This window comes from Melanaphis sacchari, unplaced genomic scaffold (genome assembly GCF_002803265.2).
Source record: "Melanaphis sacchari strain LSU unplaced genomic scaffold, SCAv2.0 Contig12_pilon_pilon, whole genome shotgun sequence".
Lineage (NCBI taxonomy): Eukaryota > Metazoa > Arthropoda > Insecta > Hemiptera > Aphididae > Melanaphis > Melanaphis sacchari.
The window spans coordinates 1,232,129-1,250,627 of NW_020270527.1; the positions used below are offsets into that span (position 1 = coordinate 1,232,129).

The following is an 18,499-nucleotide window of genomic DNA, read 5'->3' on the forward strand; positions in this document are numbered from 1 at the left end:
TTTTTCTGTTTATAACAAATAATACAATATGAATTTGTAAAATAAATACATTACCTAATTACATAAAATAATAGTTACAATAATATAAGAATTTTTTTTTCAAAGAACAGAATAATGCAATCTATCACTAATTATAGATAAATTATAAAAATTTGACTGTAAGTAAGTTAGTCATAAATTTGTAAATAATCGTAATTTTTCGTTATTATAATTAAAAACTGATCTACGTAAGACACGTAGGTACCAATGTACCACAATTGCCTATACAACTCGCCGGCTAACAGATATAAAATATAGATTTTATCATTTTTATTATTATTACGAAAACAATATTGAGAGCAAAAAATTAACAACTTAAGCTACTATTATTATATCAATTATATTAGTAGTTCAATTATCTTGTTTTTTTAGGTTTTAAAATTACATTATAATTAATAACACAAAAACAACAATTAATTGCTAATTGCTATTTTAAATAGAAAACATTCCACTATTGTGTATTATTGTGCAAAAATAGTACGTTTTAATGTAAATTATCTATTTATATTGCAACAATAAAATGTTTTTTTTTTTTTTGTAAAAATAAATTAAAAAAAAAGCCGGATAAGTTTTTCTTATAAATAGTAGGACATACGTAGTAAGTACTTGAGATGGTTTTATGCTAAACTTTGTTATTAATTTCAATAAGAAAAGATTACGAAGAATCTTTTATTCAATTTTTGGAACCTAGGTGTTAAATTGATAAGTATTATACTCTTTTTGAATAACAAAAAAAAAAAAAAATACTATTATTACGTAAATTATGGTTTTTGATGATTAATAAAAAAAACATATCACACTAATCATTTTACTCATTGAATAAATTTTAAATTATAAAAAGTTTATCATATTAAAAAAAAAAAATTACGATGAACCAAAATATTTATCTTTTTAATTTTTCAAAATTTATATTGTTTTTAAATTTATTTCACTAAACAATATTCCATTAGTTATCTATTACAACTTTATAAAATATTCATACATCAATTTTATCATCCACTATAAGACTTTGTCAGTTGTTAACAATGATCGTCTCCTTTTATAAAACTTTTTAAAACACCTTTATTTTGTTGTAACTTTGTACTTAAATATATTAAATAAAACAAACAAAAACTCTCATCTTTTTATTTTATTGTATGATTTACTAGTAAAATATTATATAAGTTGCTATTGCACAAATACAAGACTTTGTTTTTTCTTAATGCTTATCAAATAATTCACTATATATAATTTTATACTTAATTAAATTATAATTACAATAGTTTTGTCGAAAAATTCAAATCAACAATGATTTTTATGATATATTTATAAAGTATTTTTTTTTTTTCATGTTAAATATTGTTTTTGACTAAAATTTATTTTTTAGCATCCTTAAATTTCTCCTTATTTAACATGAGTTCTATAATTTTTGATATACAATTTCATAAGACAAGTTTCTTTCACCATGATCGTAACTCTTTTCCACGTTACCTCTAATGGTCTCTTAGGGATTTTCATACGTTAGATGGTTTTAATGGCATCATATTTCCACCGCACATCCATATAACGCTGTGCTCGTTTTTAAGACTGAAGGCTTAACTTTTTTTTATAGTTGCATTTTTTAGAGACCATTAACAAAGATCATAAAAAAAATATTGTAATAAAACCGAAAATGTGACAAGTATCAGCTAAAAGCATTTGGTTGTTGGGTATTAAATATTTTTTGACGGGCATTATTTATATTTTTGTCAAAACTATAATATATATATAACATATTAATTATTTACCAATACGCTACTTAGATAATCGATAGTGCTTCAATGGAAGAAATATAATTTGTATATGATTTTAAAAAGGTTTTAAATTAGTGAAAATAGTAAAATTTCTAGTTTCTACATAAGATATAAGAAATCGAATTTATGTTAGAGCTTGTAATATTTCAAAAATTAAAAAACTGTGCGTCTTATTTTAAATTTTGTATTTACGTAATTTACCAACAATTACTTTTTTCTTTGGACAATTTTGGAAAGGAAATCGTTGTCGATTAAACGATCTACTCGCGCATAAAAGTTTTGCCAATATTAAAGATTTAGCCCCACCCAGCTAAATAGAAATCGTTAATTAGTTTTTGAACAGATACTTAGTTGAAGGTTTCCGTAAATTTAATTAAAAGGGAACTGACCCGACAGCTGAAAAGTTTGATGGTAAATACATTGGTGCACAAATGAACATAATATTGTTTTGTACATGTACAACTGTGGCCCGAAAGCGTACTTACCGATAAGTATATGTCTATATAATGTATATGTTTATATATATATATATATACGTATATACTTTTTGTAGACTGACTCGTAAAACTTGACAGTTATACGTAACTTACAAGTATACTAAAAAATAATGTTTACACGCACATATAAAAAAAAGGCGTGAAAATTCATTAAAAAAAACCTTGCAAATAATTAGAATCCTTTTTAAATTTTGAACTTTATATTAAAAATAACATTGATAACATTGAAGCACCGTCCATTGGTTCATACTATAACTTAATTCTACTATTAATGCTATTAATAATTTACATAGAATTCTTATTATTTATTTTTAATTAAATGCAAATAAAAAATGTTTATAATGTACTGTTTTATAGTTAAATAACTTGTGTGGTTATTCTAATTTTAGGCAAAACATTTACGCTTATTTTATCACGAATCAAATTAAATATTTATTTATGAAAACCTAATTTTCGGAACAAAAATAAATGACTTAAAAATTATATATTTACATATTATATTATTATAATACGAAACACTCATTTTTTAAAACTTTTTTTTTTTAATCTTAGTAGATTTTATTATAAAATTCAATATTTTTTTTAAATGTATCTCTAGATTCTTATTTATTTGCATACATAGGTACTAACTCAATATTGCACTTAAAACACTCAATATTGAAGTATAATTGTTAAAATATATATTATTATTCATGCTATTCGTATTCGTTAGGTATGTTACCGTCAATGATGATAATTAGACATTGTTAAAAATAACTAGTCTATGTTAATCCTACCGGTTTTTCATCGGCATTGACATTATTGGCTAGTCATTTTAGAGAATTCCTAAACTAAGATAGACAATAATAGAAACAATTTAATATTAATACATTGATTTTATGTTTAGCCATTCATTATCATTATTGATTAAGACTATGTACTATATAGCCATTAATAATTTAGTCAATTAAGAACTAACAGCCAATCGGTTTGTAAATAATTGTGACAAGATACATAAAATAATATAATATTTATTATTTAGTAATAAATAATAGGTAAAATTTTTCATAGTTTTAATACTGTTATGGAGATTATATATGGATAATTCATAATTAATTTAAATTCATTAAACCTTTGACTTAGCATATCAATAAGGTAAACTTGGGCTAGTGAATTGAATGCATTATGAAGTATTGACTTAGAAATTAGGCTTCGCTTTGGATTTGGATTCAATGATTTTTTTTTTTTCACAGTGAATACAAAGACTTAGGGTTGGACTGGGCAAACGGGATACCGGGAGTTTTCCCGTGGACCGCTTGTACTTGTAGGAACATTTTTTTTTAGGTTTATCGGTTAAGGAATAATTGAAATAATTTCGCAAAAGAGCTCAAACTTTAAAAAATTGCTTGATATGTATTAATGTGTATTCTGGATTCTAACATATGTATTTTAAATAAAAATGATGACATTTCTTTGTACTAACCAATCTTTCATTTTTTTTAAATTTATAATAATTTTATTTTAAGAGTTTAAATTCTAAAAATAATATAATATTATACTATCATTTTATATGAAAATATATATTTTTTTTTAGGTTTTTTTTTATAGGTTTTCCTAAGTGGACTGATTTTTTTTTCTCCTGTAGAAATTTTTGACTCAGTCTGCCCTTATAGAAAATTAAATGGATTATAATAGTTTTCTTGATAATATTATAATATTTCAATTGTCTTCAATTCATAAACTATGCGCGGTCTCAACCGCCATGACCTATTAAAATGACTATCGTGTAAAATATTAAATAATACGTCGTTTGCTACATAACAGTGTACACTTTCTCAATCATTACTTATAGATTTAATAAGTCATTCTTTTCCATTGAATTTACACATATTAATTGTTAAAACATCATATTCATGAATGTATCTATAACCTTTTGCATTTTTTCTCCCTAATTTTTTCTTAACTAATTTCACTTCTTATAATCTAAATAAATATTTCTCTTTGTTTAAAAATGATTTATTATCCTCACTTTTATTTTTTAATAAATCAGATAATGCATCGTCAAAATTCTGACACACTTCATTTGAATTCATGTTAATAAATATTAATTTAACGTTTGCCAAAATAAAAAAATAATATTTGAATTAGCCACTATAAGTAATATTCGCTCAATCACATTATACGTAAGTAAAAGTTACAACGTAGACCGTAACAAATACTAACAATACTTATGTAAGGTAAGTTGCTGTGGATACTAAAACTATAAATGATAATATTATTTGTTACAACATTTTGATTTTGACGTGGGCATTTTGAGTTAAAACCTAAACCATGACTATACAAGATGAAAGGACACATTTTAATGACTAGCCAATCTATCAAATTACAATATCGTCTTATTTATCAAGTCAATGTTATATATGACCATTATAAATAATGACCAAGTTATTCAGGTATTATATTAATTAACTAGTCATCACCTGAATTTACAACATTGATGGTAACAGGTATATTTCTGTGTCTAGATTTTCTGTTACAAAGATATGCATTTTTATATTAGTGTTTTAATAATAATTATCATTTTGTACTATAGACATAAGTAATTGATAATAATTTGAGTAGGTGGTACATTGTATACTCATGTACTATATACTTACAGTAGTTCAGTAGCTGGTATATCTTCTACTGTATTCTAAAAAAAAATTTAATGAACAATCCTTTCGGAAAATGCTTGGAACAGCTAAAAAGTAAATGCATAACCAGGATTTCTTTGAATTTGAATTTTAGCACGTTTCTGTACTTATTTGAAAAATTGTTGTATATAGTCATTCAGCTCTCACTCGGATGAGAATTGCATTTCTTTTTAATCTGCTATTCAAAACAGTCAAACAAACACGGAACTTCTACAAGAGATGTGAATAATAATTGTTAACATTTGTTTACACGTTGCCGTTTACTCTGACGGAAACCGGAACAAATAAAACCGGAAACATTAGTTCTTCATGCATCATTGGGTAATTTTCTTTTATACCAGGATTGAAAAATAAACAAATGAAATATTAAAAACAAAAATATAATAAAACGATATCAACGGTGGATGATGGAAAAACTTAATTTGCACATGTTAGTATAGAAGACAGTGAAAAGAAGATAAGAATGGGATAGAAAATTATAAATATCAAAAACCGCTCAGAAATGAAAAATAACGGTGGATTTTTTATCTTTTTGTCAATATCAGGTTTAAATAAGAGATTTTTGTGTATTTTTTATATAAATACATAGGTATCATATATTTTTATAGACTGATGGGATAATAGGTGGATATTTTTAGTTATTTTTTGTGGTTGGAGAGTAAGGCGTTAGGAAAAAAAGCGTTTTGTGTTAAATCGGAAAGAAAAAAGCGCACTCACCCATGATTGTCATATAGTCTATAAGGCTTATACGCTCATGTGAAACAATCATCCACCATTTGAACATCATTAGCGTATCGACCAGCTCAAAATGCTCAATGAAATCCTCTTAGAGTTAATTATGTTCATAAATTTTGTTTATCAATAAAATTATTTTATCTCTTAAATACGCGCATAGTTAAATAATAAAATATAATTAAAAGTATACTTTTCTTCGGTTTTAATTTAAAATAATAAAACTAAACGGTAAATATATTTAATCACATAAAACCACCGATTTATAATTATTTGTTATGAGTTCAATTATACTTAACATTGAAATATTTCACATTACACGTATATATTTTTGTTGTTGTTCGATAAGTATAATTAACCGTATGAATTACTTATGTTGCTGTCGTGCTATCCTTGCCAAAGTCAGATCATACGATCCATTGCTTAACCTTATCTTATACCATGTATGACTAAAATAAATGCTTACTTAGAAAAATGATCTTTTGAACCGCAATTAAATTAAGTAATATACCTTTTTGAATAATTAGACACACACACACACACACATATATATATATATCTTTTATTTTTAAATAATTTATAAAAGTTCTTCAGATTTGAATTTATGTGGATAAGCTAATATATATGTATATATATATATATGTATATTTGTTTAGTAGAAGTACAGCTAACAAACAAAGCTCCGTAGAATTTATTAAAAAAGTATAGTTTCTTTTTTTTTTTTTTAGAATTTTACTTATAATATGAAATTACAAATTTAGTATTTTAAATAATTTTTTTTTTTAAACGTATTTAAATGTAATTTATGTACAAGAACAATATTTAAAAATTATGCTGAAATGTCAAAATATCTTGGGTTTATAAACAGTTTGTGACTACAGGAGAGTTTTAAAAATAAATTGACGATAATTGGCAGTATTTGTTATTTGACTTGCACTAGTGCCATATTACCTCCATAATTCTTTTAAGTCTAAAAATATATTGGATGGCGGTAGTGAAATTATCATATCGAACTAGATATATACAGTTTATAATGAAATGTAAAAATGTTTTGAATTATTGTATCTCAAATAACAATAGTCAAAGTTGTAATATTTTTTATATTCAAAGAAATAATTAGTTTATATCCATTTGTGTATTTGGCTAATAACTGTTATTTTTAATTAACAATGAAATTAACGTAAATGTTTATAAAATAGTGTGCGGGGATAATAGTTCTATATACAATTTTTTGTCTAAAAAGTAAAAAGTTATTGTATTTTTAAAAAATTTCACAATAATGATCATATAAATAATAGAAGAAAAAAAATGAATTACTCAATTTTAAAATGAATTCAATGCTCGTCCTCATCACAATATAAAATGTTAAAAAAATTCTAAATATAGCTGGTATAAGCCACACAATTTATATTTATTATTTATTATTCAAAATACTGTTTCGAGATCGTTTGAATATCTGTAATATTTAGTATTGCTTTCATATATTTCTTTAACAACCCCTATATTTATACACTCCAATGATCTTTATCCTTCTACTATAGTGGTCGTACGCGTGTGTGTTTTTTTCATAGATCTCTTTGTAAATTATCTTTGCTGTATCGAATGTACTCGAGACAAGGATATTTTACATATTATATAGACATTTTATGTTCTTATTATTATACATTTTCATTTTTCATATACCCTATGACCAGAATTATATACTCCGCAGCTCGTCATTTGTATGATCATATGTATTAGTAAACTAGTGCTCTGAACAGTTCAGACATAAAACAAGTATTTTCCATCAACTATTTTTTTTTTATTTTGTATTTATTTTCCGATTACATTGAAACATGACTCTGAAATAGAAATCAGATAAGCAAAATCGTATTAGTATTATACATAAAATATAGAATAAGTCGACTAGTTGTAAGATTAATATATTAGGTATAATGCAATAAGTATCGAAGTATTTGGGTAAAAATGCGTGCGCGTATCGTGTTTTGAGAAGCAAAGAATATTTCGAAAAGCTATTATTATTATTCTATAGTTACTGATTATCCTTGCTATCCACATTTATTATAACACCTTTTTTAGTATATGAACTCAGAAAAATATTCGTTACTATTACAGACATTTCAATTTAATGTACATTTCAACAGGGTTTCAAATTATATTATTGATTTGACGTTGAGTAAAACACACGGTGCTTACAAGATTATTGAAGCTTTGAAATTGTTTTATAAACTTACCACTAAGATTTAATATATCGTACATATTATATAAATTGTGTTGTGTAATAAAATACATTTCACCTAGTATTGTTCATTATAATATTACTACGATAAACGTATTATTAAAATATCCTTCTTTACGCAGTTGCGCTCATATTACATGATTTTTTTTTAAACAAATTATTCCATTGAAACATAAATTCTATAGTCTATTGAAATTATCGGGAGAAGAAATATAATTTTCTATATTAAAATGAGAATAAGAATAAGAGTAATTCATTCTTACTTTTTTATAAAAATTATTAAGTTTTGTTTAATCCCCCGAAGACCATATGTCATACTTAAATAGAAAAAATGTATTATATCAATATAATAAGCGAATCGCATACAATAATGATAGTCATCTTTATTATAAAATGTTCATATTTTATTTATTTTTGAAATTATATTAACAGATTAACTATACAAAAATAGATTAGTAAGCTATGTTTTAAGAAATATTAATATTTTATTTTAAAATTAACTTTGTTTTTGTAGTCAAATCTGTGTTAAGAACTAACTTAACACTAAAATATTAAACATATTTTAGTTATGAGAGAAATTTTAAAAAGCATATTATTTTTTATTTTTTAAAAAATCTATAGACTTAATGAGATTATATTAATCGTTGGTAAAGTAACTTTTTTATTTTAAACAATTCTTCTTTTATACCGATTTGGTTAAAATAAAAAAAAAATATGCTATTAGTTTATATACTTATGCCTTTGTATAAGTAAATTGGTTGATGAAATAATATTTAAAAATCTACGTTGGTGTAGAATGAAAAAGGTTATTGATTTTTGAGAGAATTTGTAAACAAAATAAGTATTGTACTACAATTTGAATATTTAGTTATAACATACATAAATGAGAAATTGAAGTGAAAAATATTGTTGTTTGAAAAAAGTATAAGTCGAGTCTAATCGTAACATAAAATCGTTTCAAACATTAGTCATTAATCACTTTTATTATCTAACCTTACACTTGAAATAAATGTGGTTTTCTTTTCAAGTACAATAATGTTGTCGAACTAATTAAATCATTATAAAATATATGTTACTTAATCAAGTGGTTGTGTTATGTCATTTGGGTCAAAACAATAGAAAGATAAATTAAAACAAAATATAAAAAAAAATATTGATAATTGTTTTTTTCTTTTCTTTTTTTAATAATATTCTTAATCATTTTATTTAATTCTTTTTAGTTTCCGCATATTTGTTTTACTAGTTTAGAAATTATTATAAATTAAAATAAATTTACGGAGATTATGTTATATAACTTAATTAGGAAAGTTTATATGCGAAAATAAGAAACATATTTTTCATTATAAAAAAACTTTTTGTTTTCAAATACATATATTTATTTTTAAATATCACATAGGTTATGTTATAATATAAAAAAATAATAAAATAAAAAGTATCATCATAATTTTTTCGAAATTTATATCCTGCAACTTATACTTCATTAATATTATATTAAACATTACATAAAAAAAAAATGCAACAAACATTTTTTTTAAAAAATTAAAGAAATATATTTATTTATTGTCATTTTGTTAGAATAGGTATAGTAATCATGATGATTTTAATATAATAAAATTATATAAAATATATTATAGTATATTTAATTTAATTCTATCATAGTAGATATATTTATCTATTGAATTTTAGATGAACTTAAATAATTTTTATTTGAAAATATTTATTTTTTGAATACATATTTAGATATTTATTATTAATTTGTAAAAACCTTATTTTTTATATTATGAGTAGTGTTCTAAATTATTGCGTTTATCTAAGTACTATATACTTAAACATAACTAAAACTACATATATATCATAATAAACATGTTTTTGTTTTATTAACTTTAAGTTTTATATAGTTAAACAAATTAGATAAAAAAATAATCCAGAAAAAACGATTTATATAATATACGAAAAGTCTACATTTTTAAATTATAAGACATTTTAATTCATTTGCTGTGAATTCTGTCAGAAATACTAAAGTGTAGACTAATGTCAACAACTTTACTTGTAATACGTTTGGCTTTGGAGTAGAAGTTGTTATGAGTTGACACACTGTATTAAGCTTTACTATAATCATTGAAGATCTTTCTACTGTTAAATGACATTGTCTAAAATAAAGTTTGTTTAAAAATCGATATGAGAAATTCAATTTTATTTCCCAATTTGTATTTTGTGTCTAAATACAATCCATAAGACTATACCCTTCAAATTCAATCAATATCAATTATATTAAATTATTTATGGAATAATATTTTATAAAGTATATATTCCCAAATGTTTTTGAATGAACAGAAAATAGATTGATTTTGTTATTAATTTAATATTTTTAATTGCTTTTAATACTAAGTTGTTATTTATTAACTTTAAAATTACTAATAAAATAAAATTAGGTAGGGAATTGCAAATAAACATGTACAATTCGGTAATTATCTTCCATTTCTCAATAAGAGAATGATTTTTTTACTTGATTATTACATAATCATTACTTCTAATTTTCCCTGGTTAAAATTCTAAAAATGTAATAAATTACTTATGAAAACTATTAATTATTATAGTATCTACATAATTGAATAAATAACAATTATATTAAGCAATTAAGTATTCGGTAAAATTTATTATTAAAATACTAAAAACATAATGCTCAGCGGCGTGATGAAGAAACTTATTGGTTTTACAACATTCGTATTTATGTTTAGTCAGTAATTTTTATGGTGACAAATAATTGTAAGCATCCAGTGTAGTATCTGAATACCTGACTACAATAAATGAAATATTGTAATTTCTGGATTTAAAATTTTTCTAAAAACTAAAAACCGTGTTCAAAATTACGCAAGGTTAAATTTTTTTAAACAAAATCTCAGTCATTACTCGTTATAATAGTCTAAATAAGTAGATTGATTTAGGGAAAAACAAATAATATTTTGGCGTGGTATGGTTCCTAGAGGTTTAAAAAACAATTTGCACAAAATATAGAACGTTGCGATTAGATAATTATTTTAATATTATACAAAAATTTCACATTGTATTTTTTTATTGAATTTAGTCGTTACACATTATTTCCAATGGTTTAAAGTTTCAAATTGAATTTACTCATTCAACGGTTGTTTAACCGTGCAAATAAAACTACTACGTTAGCTCGCGTGGACCAATTAAAATTCGTAACTACAAGCTTATAATCAGCACCAGAAGATAAATAACAAATATACAACGATTTTATTGGTAGGTATCGCAATCGCACCTACAGATTTCGCGTGTTCTGTAAACGATTGAGTTCGGTACGCCATATTATAACGAATTGGTTTACGTGGGATGCGAATGCAACGTTGAAAGGTGTATGTTCACACATAATATATATACATTCGTGATATTTACGACGCGTAAGATCAATAAATAAAATCGTTTACTCTGTAGATCGTGCATAACGTTTTGCTATTACGTTTATTCTCGACGGGTAGAAAATTATGCGACGCTCAGATAATGCTATTGTCACGCTGTCTGTTCGCCGGGTCGTACAGAAAACCCAAAATGCGCGCGTGTACGTTTGCAGTGTCACAACAATATCATACGTAAACGTCTCATTGTATTTCCACAATAATAATATTATAATAATCTGAAGATGATAATGATGACAATGACGATGATGATGATGATGATGATGATTATGATGACGATGACGATTGCGATGTTTGTTTGTTACGACGGTCTGACGGTTTTCGTTTAACTCGCTCAACTACTCTCTATCTCTCTCACTTTCTCATTAGATGCGTGCATGTGTGTGTGTGTATATGTGTTTCTTCTGTGTCGTCGTCTACGAGTAATTTTATTCATGGCTTTTGGCGCGAGTTAAACGCCTTTTTGTTTCCGTAGCCCTCATAACCGCATGTGTCCATGCGTCGTGCACAATATTGTAGCGTGATTCGCGATAGGGTGCTCATTGCACACGACAACAGTCCTATCGGTAGAATTATTACACCGTGCAATATAATGTAAATACTCAACATGACGCATGACCACGACCTATTAATATTATACACTAAGATTATGATTTTTTTTTAACGGTCACTGCCGTTGACACCTTGACAGTCTCGTTATAATGTATAAAAACTAGACTACCTACTAGATGCTGGAAAAAAAGCAAATAACAATAATAATCAATACAGCTCGATAATAATAACAAGAATAACGACAACGATAATAGTATGCAATTTTTCGTCCCACCGAGGCCTATTTTAAAACCGATTATTATAATTAAAAAAGTGTGCACTTGTACCTACAATACAAACTTAGCAGTCGCCTTAAGCCCGTCAATGTTTTTTTTCTTTCACCATTAGTAAGTGCATTAATTCACAATAGCTTGATGTTTTCATTATACGAAAAACTGTTCGTCTCGCAAAACAACAATAAACGTTTGATGTGGCATAATCAGTGGTGTAATATTATAATATAGCGACGGGTCGGTAAACGTGGAACAACAAGAGCCCCGCATAAAAAGGTCCCGTAACGATGAGTAGAGTATCTATGTATGTTCATATTTATGTGTTTAGACTACCGCACTATCGTCAATGTATGCGGATAGTATATAAAATAAAAAAAAATATTGTTTAAACATTTCTTCTCGACATTTACATTAACAGAAAAACACAAGTTTGATCGTATTATTTCTTTATCATACGATTAACATTTAATAGGTATAATGTTCAAAAAAACAGTATTTATGTTCGTTTTATATCTCTCTTAATTTTAATATATTGTACATATTTTGTATATTTACAGTATATTTTTTTTCCTTATTAGTATTTGATTTGTGCTCGATCGTTTGAAACATTATGCACTTCTTTTATTCAATCAACCACTTATAGCATATGATATGATATTTTAATAGAAACCATAGATTTTCAAACATGTTTTTGACATTTCGGACTACAATTGCATATAAGGGATATTATTATTTAACACTAAAAAATCTATCTATAACAAAGTTTAATATAGTATGACAAAAAATGTCTGTTACATTTTTTATTCATTTTATTATCTTCACGGGTGTCCGTATCTAAATTTAACTTGTATAAAATCATTGTTAGATACCAAGATTATGATTTTTATTTTTATGCATTTTATAATGTGTATCGAGTTCGTTTTTGTTATCAAATTATGTTAATATTGATATTTTCAACTTAGTGGTAAGTGACTGCTTGATATTAATATGTCCACTGTGTGCTATAAAATATTTTTATTGACATGCGTTTAGTATTTGTTTGTTTAAAATCTATTATTTTTATCTATAAATTGTTATTTATAAAAGTATAATCTATTATAATATTAACTCATCATATAGTTTGTTGAATTTTATCATTGATTAGACAAAAATAAATATAAATTGAAATTCGTAGAGCCTCACAATTTCATAAGTTATAAAATGTTACATGTTATGTATATTGATTTTGTCGATTTGGAACAGTCTTATATGTACCATCACTATACTTAGTTTCAATATTGCAAAAAAATTCAATATTTTAAAAAATTGAAAAAAAACTAAGGCTTAATTTTTGTCATTTTGTTTAGTTATAAATAAAAAAATAAATCACCACCAAAAATTTTTGACTTGAGATGCAAAACAACAATGTATTCTAACAGTGATGGCGTAGAAGGTTGATTTTATATAGTGTAAATATATAATTCTCTATCCATATAAAAACTTATCATTTTGAATATATATGTACGTTGGAACTTTAGGGTCCTGAACATTTTCAATGGAACGTTTTCTTTGGGAATCCTAAAAATATAATTTTATAAAAATTCTTTTAGGTTTTACAACTAAAAATTTTAAATTTAAATTTATGTTCTTATTTTAATTTTTATAGTATAAATACTTTGGAATTATAATTTAGGAGTATATTAGTATACAAAATAAAAAAAAAAAAATGTTAAATATTGAATGAAATTATAAAACCGATTATACAAACATTGATTGGATTATTCATTACCTACACACTTTAGGACATTATTTTCTTTGCTAATAATAATAATTTACATGCCAATAAATAATTGATTTTAAAATGTACTACTTTATTTTAATAGTTGTTGACTGAAGTTTTATGTATATAATATACATACATATATATATATATATGTATATTGATATCTGATATTAATTTACATTAAAACGTATATTTTATATAATTTTTATTTTTATATTACCTATGTGATTTAAGTTTTTTTTTTTTTTTTTTTACCCCAAATGGCCATTGATAGATGCTATGGATGTATTTAATAATAAAATAAAAATAATTTATTTTAACTTAATATGCATTTTTATTAAAAAGTGTTATTTTTTATTATTATAAACTATATTTCATACCAATAATTAAAAATAAAATATAGTTTTTTTTTTTAATTGTTGTATACACATAATGTGATTAAATGTAACTCATACATTTCAATATGAGAAATAAATCTAAAATTATTAAATACAGCAAATATGTAGAATATCAAAACTCTATTTTAATAGTTTCAAACTTAAGTTGTTTTCGTCTGATGTTTTGTATACAATATTGACAGTTTCTAAAGTATAAACCAAATGTTCAAAGAATTTAACAGGGAAATTGAAAAAGTTTTAAAGACGTTCTTTATTATTTATGTCACTATTTTCATTGAAATAAGAACAACTTTTATGAAAAATAATTTTAATATCGAAAATTTATTTTTCAGTACATTCATAAAAGAATGATCATACATGATAAATATTTGTTGTCATGTCGAAACTAAAATTGGATAACACATTATCAATATACTTTATAATTTTACATCTAGTAGACAGTTTAAAAAATATAATAATTTAGTATTCAATGATTTTTAATAAAGAAAAAAATATAGTGTAATTAGTTAATATAATATTGCTAGGAAGTTAAATAATACAAGAACAATAAAAATTATAATAAAATATAAAATTATACAGTTATTTAATTATAATTTAACATTTTTTTTTTTCTGAAGCATTAGGTAAAATGTCTAGAAAGATATACAAATAGTCCCATTTCAATGACAGCATAATATGTTACACAAATTTTTGTTGAAAGTTTGTGCTCTAATTATGATTCTACAAAACTTCAGCTTCAAAGAGATTTTGTAATGATACTCCACTAACGAGAACGCGAATAAAAAATAATTAAATATATGTATACGATAAAAAATATAATCAAGGCCGAAATTATAGGATAGGATAACTCAAGGGTTATAATAATAAACAGCAAAGAATACTTATTAAACAAATAAAAAAAAAGATTTATATTTCGAGTTACCACAACGTTTATGTTTGACTTAATTTTATATTTTCTTAAACAATCAAAAACTATCACTATAAATTTATTTCGGAGATTTTTTTTTTTTTAGTAGTACATACAAGTATGCGTTGAATTTATTTGAATACGTTTGTAAAATCAATATGATTTAAACAGCATGACTGAACATGACACAAAATCAAAAAACGTCATATATTTTTTGTTTATTAATTACTTTTTAGGTACAGTATTTGATGCATGATATATATATAAGATATTACACACATTCATTTTAAGAAACAATTTAATTTATGTTTGGAGTTTAAGAGGTTGCCTTTAAAGTACAAAATATTTTTTCATACTCTATAAATTTAAAGAATTTCATTAAAAAAAATATTTATCGTAATAACATGCTAAATAGTTATTGTTATTTTTTTAAATGTAACGCTGGTTTTTGAAATACAATTGACTAATGTGTTGTTTAATGAATGACTTTTATTGAATAGATGAACTTTTCGATATAAACTTCTAAAAACATAATTATATTACAGTGAGTAGCAAAAGTTTTTATTACTATTGCTTTAATTTTATCATCACGTTTATAAGTGTATTGTAGTTTTCTTTTCTTTTTTTCTGAGAATCATTTAGAAGTTATAATCAATTTACTTAAACTAATGAAAAGCGTAAACGTCTGTAGCGCTAAATGCGTTTGTAATGTAAATTAAATGATACTAAAAATAAATTTAAGCCGGTGATTGTTTAATCAACTTGTACAACAAAATAAATATGTTTAAATAGAAAAACCAATTATCAGATTTATAAAATTAGATACTATAAGGTCATGGAATTTTCATTGAAGTTAAAGTATTCATTGTTATAATTCATAACCAATTGGTATAATTATTTTTATTATATGATATTACATGTTCCATGATATTATTTAATTTAACAATCTAACATTTAATGAATTATTGAGGTGTTTGATATTAAATATTATCACTGACAGATAATATTATATTTATCATAACTAAACGACAGTTATCACCAAATTTGAAACCGTGTTTTTATTTGACTGAATTAATTTAAATTACAAAAAAATTAGTCATTATTTAAAGAAAATGATGACCTTTTACAATATAAATTCTTCAATATAAAATTATTTATGACCGCCCCTCTTTTGTATTTCGGTGAAACGTTTTATTCCAACGTCCAAAATGACAATATTAAAAAAGTTTTCCGTCCTTCATGTGATATTCTCATTAAAGAGAATATGATTTTTTTAAACTCCATGAAACTTTTGTTCCAAACAAAGCGTGAAAAAATAACGACGATTTGGATTCTGAATAATAATATGTCGAATAAAGTTTTCAGTGTAGGCAAAATTTTAAAATTTTTATTGCAATACTATCTATTAGATTCTTAGCAACACTTGTTGTTATTTTAAATATATGTGTATTATTAGTGAACTTATATTCTGCTAAATACTTTGTTGTGATTTTTATTATTAAAAAATATATCAATTGAAACTAAAACTTCATGCTTATCGATTGTTTATATTCTAATTTTATGTTACAGTTACTGTACCACTTGTTCCTGTTGACGCTGTAGAAGGCAGATCTGTTAAATTTCCTTGCGACGTGTCCTCACCAAATCCAGCAGATAAAGTGTACATGGTATTCTGGTTTAAAGATGACTCTGGTGTACCACTTTACAGGTATGGTCTTATGGTTTTATTGTTAATTTTATAATACATAATGTTATTATTATAAATAACATAGTACATGTATATTTGTGTATAAATATATAATTTTAATTATAATTAAACATTAAATGATATCTTTAAAATTCAAAATCTTTACTTTTGTAGTATTGAAAAAAAATAACTTTATAAATTCTTGAATAGTCTTGGAAAAATTAAAACCATCGTATTTTAATATATAATTAAATATAATAATATTGTTCAGATATTTAAATACATAACTTTTCTGTAAAAATCAATATTGTGTTATTTTGCTTGGAATGATGAATTGACTCAATTCTTTCCATGCCATGACTTTATCCTTATATGATAGTGGAAACAAAATATAACCATATTCACAATGACTACCCCACTGACTGTATTATTATAATTTTCGAAGAGAACTTATTGAACGGAAATTTGACAAGGGGTGTCAAGAACATTAGATTGCTGGTGCACAGTTATGAGATGGGGCGGAGTCTAAGTTTAAAGCGCCATCGTACGTACGTTTCATATTACAAGTTTCGAGTTTTAATTATCGTATTTAAACAGAGCCTGCAGTAGTTAAAATCAGAATCGGGCTTTCGCGAACGTGACATTTTGTTGCACATCGGCGTTTAGGTGAAAAATAATTTTTATAATACATATTATTATCAACTGTAGTTGTCATTCGAATTAAAAATAATTTGATTGCTCATGACAAGGAATAAACGTGGTTACAACGGTGTCTATTCATATTAATTGGTTTTCATTTTTTACATATTATACACTATAAGCATAATATTAATATAATAAAAATTATCACTATGATAGTATTGTACTTGAATTAAATCTAATTAATTTAAGATTCATTTATTTTAAAATTTAATATTTAAGCAGATAAATTGTTTACTAGGGTTTTAATCGATAATTAGTTTTATGCAATACATTTTTTAGTATCGTAACAGAAAAACTAGCTTAAAAAAATTTAAGTTACTCGTGTTAATACAACTTAAACGTTTGTGCCTAAATAATTATTTAACTTTTTTTTTGCCTAATTGCAGCTTATACACAATTAAATATACACAGATCCGTTATTTATGGATATCATTATTTATTATATTTCGTAATTAACTTTATATTATTGTTCTGATATACTCGTATATATATATTTTTTTTATGCCAATTTTCAATCAATAACCTGCTTAGTTTTTATATACTTTTAGTATATATATTTTTTTATTTTTAGATGAAATACAATTAATGACCTTTTATAATTCGTAGGTGAAATTTTGTGTATAATTTGCTAAGCGATATACGAATAGATATGAGTAGATTGTTGTTGTTTATTCAATTAAAAAGCACTAAATCATTTTTACGACATCCTAAAAATATCATCTGTGATCAGAGTTTTACGATTTATGATCTAAATATGAACGACTTAATAATTATTAAGAATAATGTTTTAACTTTTTTTAAATACTTTAGTAGCTCAAAAAGATACAATAATTT

The 18,499-nt window shown here is 24.1% G+C and overlaps 1 protein-coding gene across 4 annotated transcripts in view; it reads left to right on the forward strand.

Moving 5' to 3' along the window:
• LOC112591189 (protein turtle homolog B-like) overlaps positions 1 to 18,499 on the forward strand; it is a 318,331-nt gene that overhangs the window by 99,274 nt on the left and 200,558 nt on the right. For all 4 annotated transcript variants that reach the window (XM_025334915.1, XM_025334918.1, XM_025334916.1 and 1 more), the window contains exon 2: positions 16,846 to 16,984. In XM_025334915.1, coding sequence (XP_025190700.1) covers positions 16,846 to 16,984 — 139 coding nt within the window. The remainder of the gene's footprint in view (positions 1 to 16,845; positions 16,985 to 18,499) is intronic.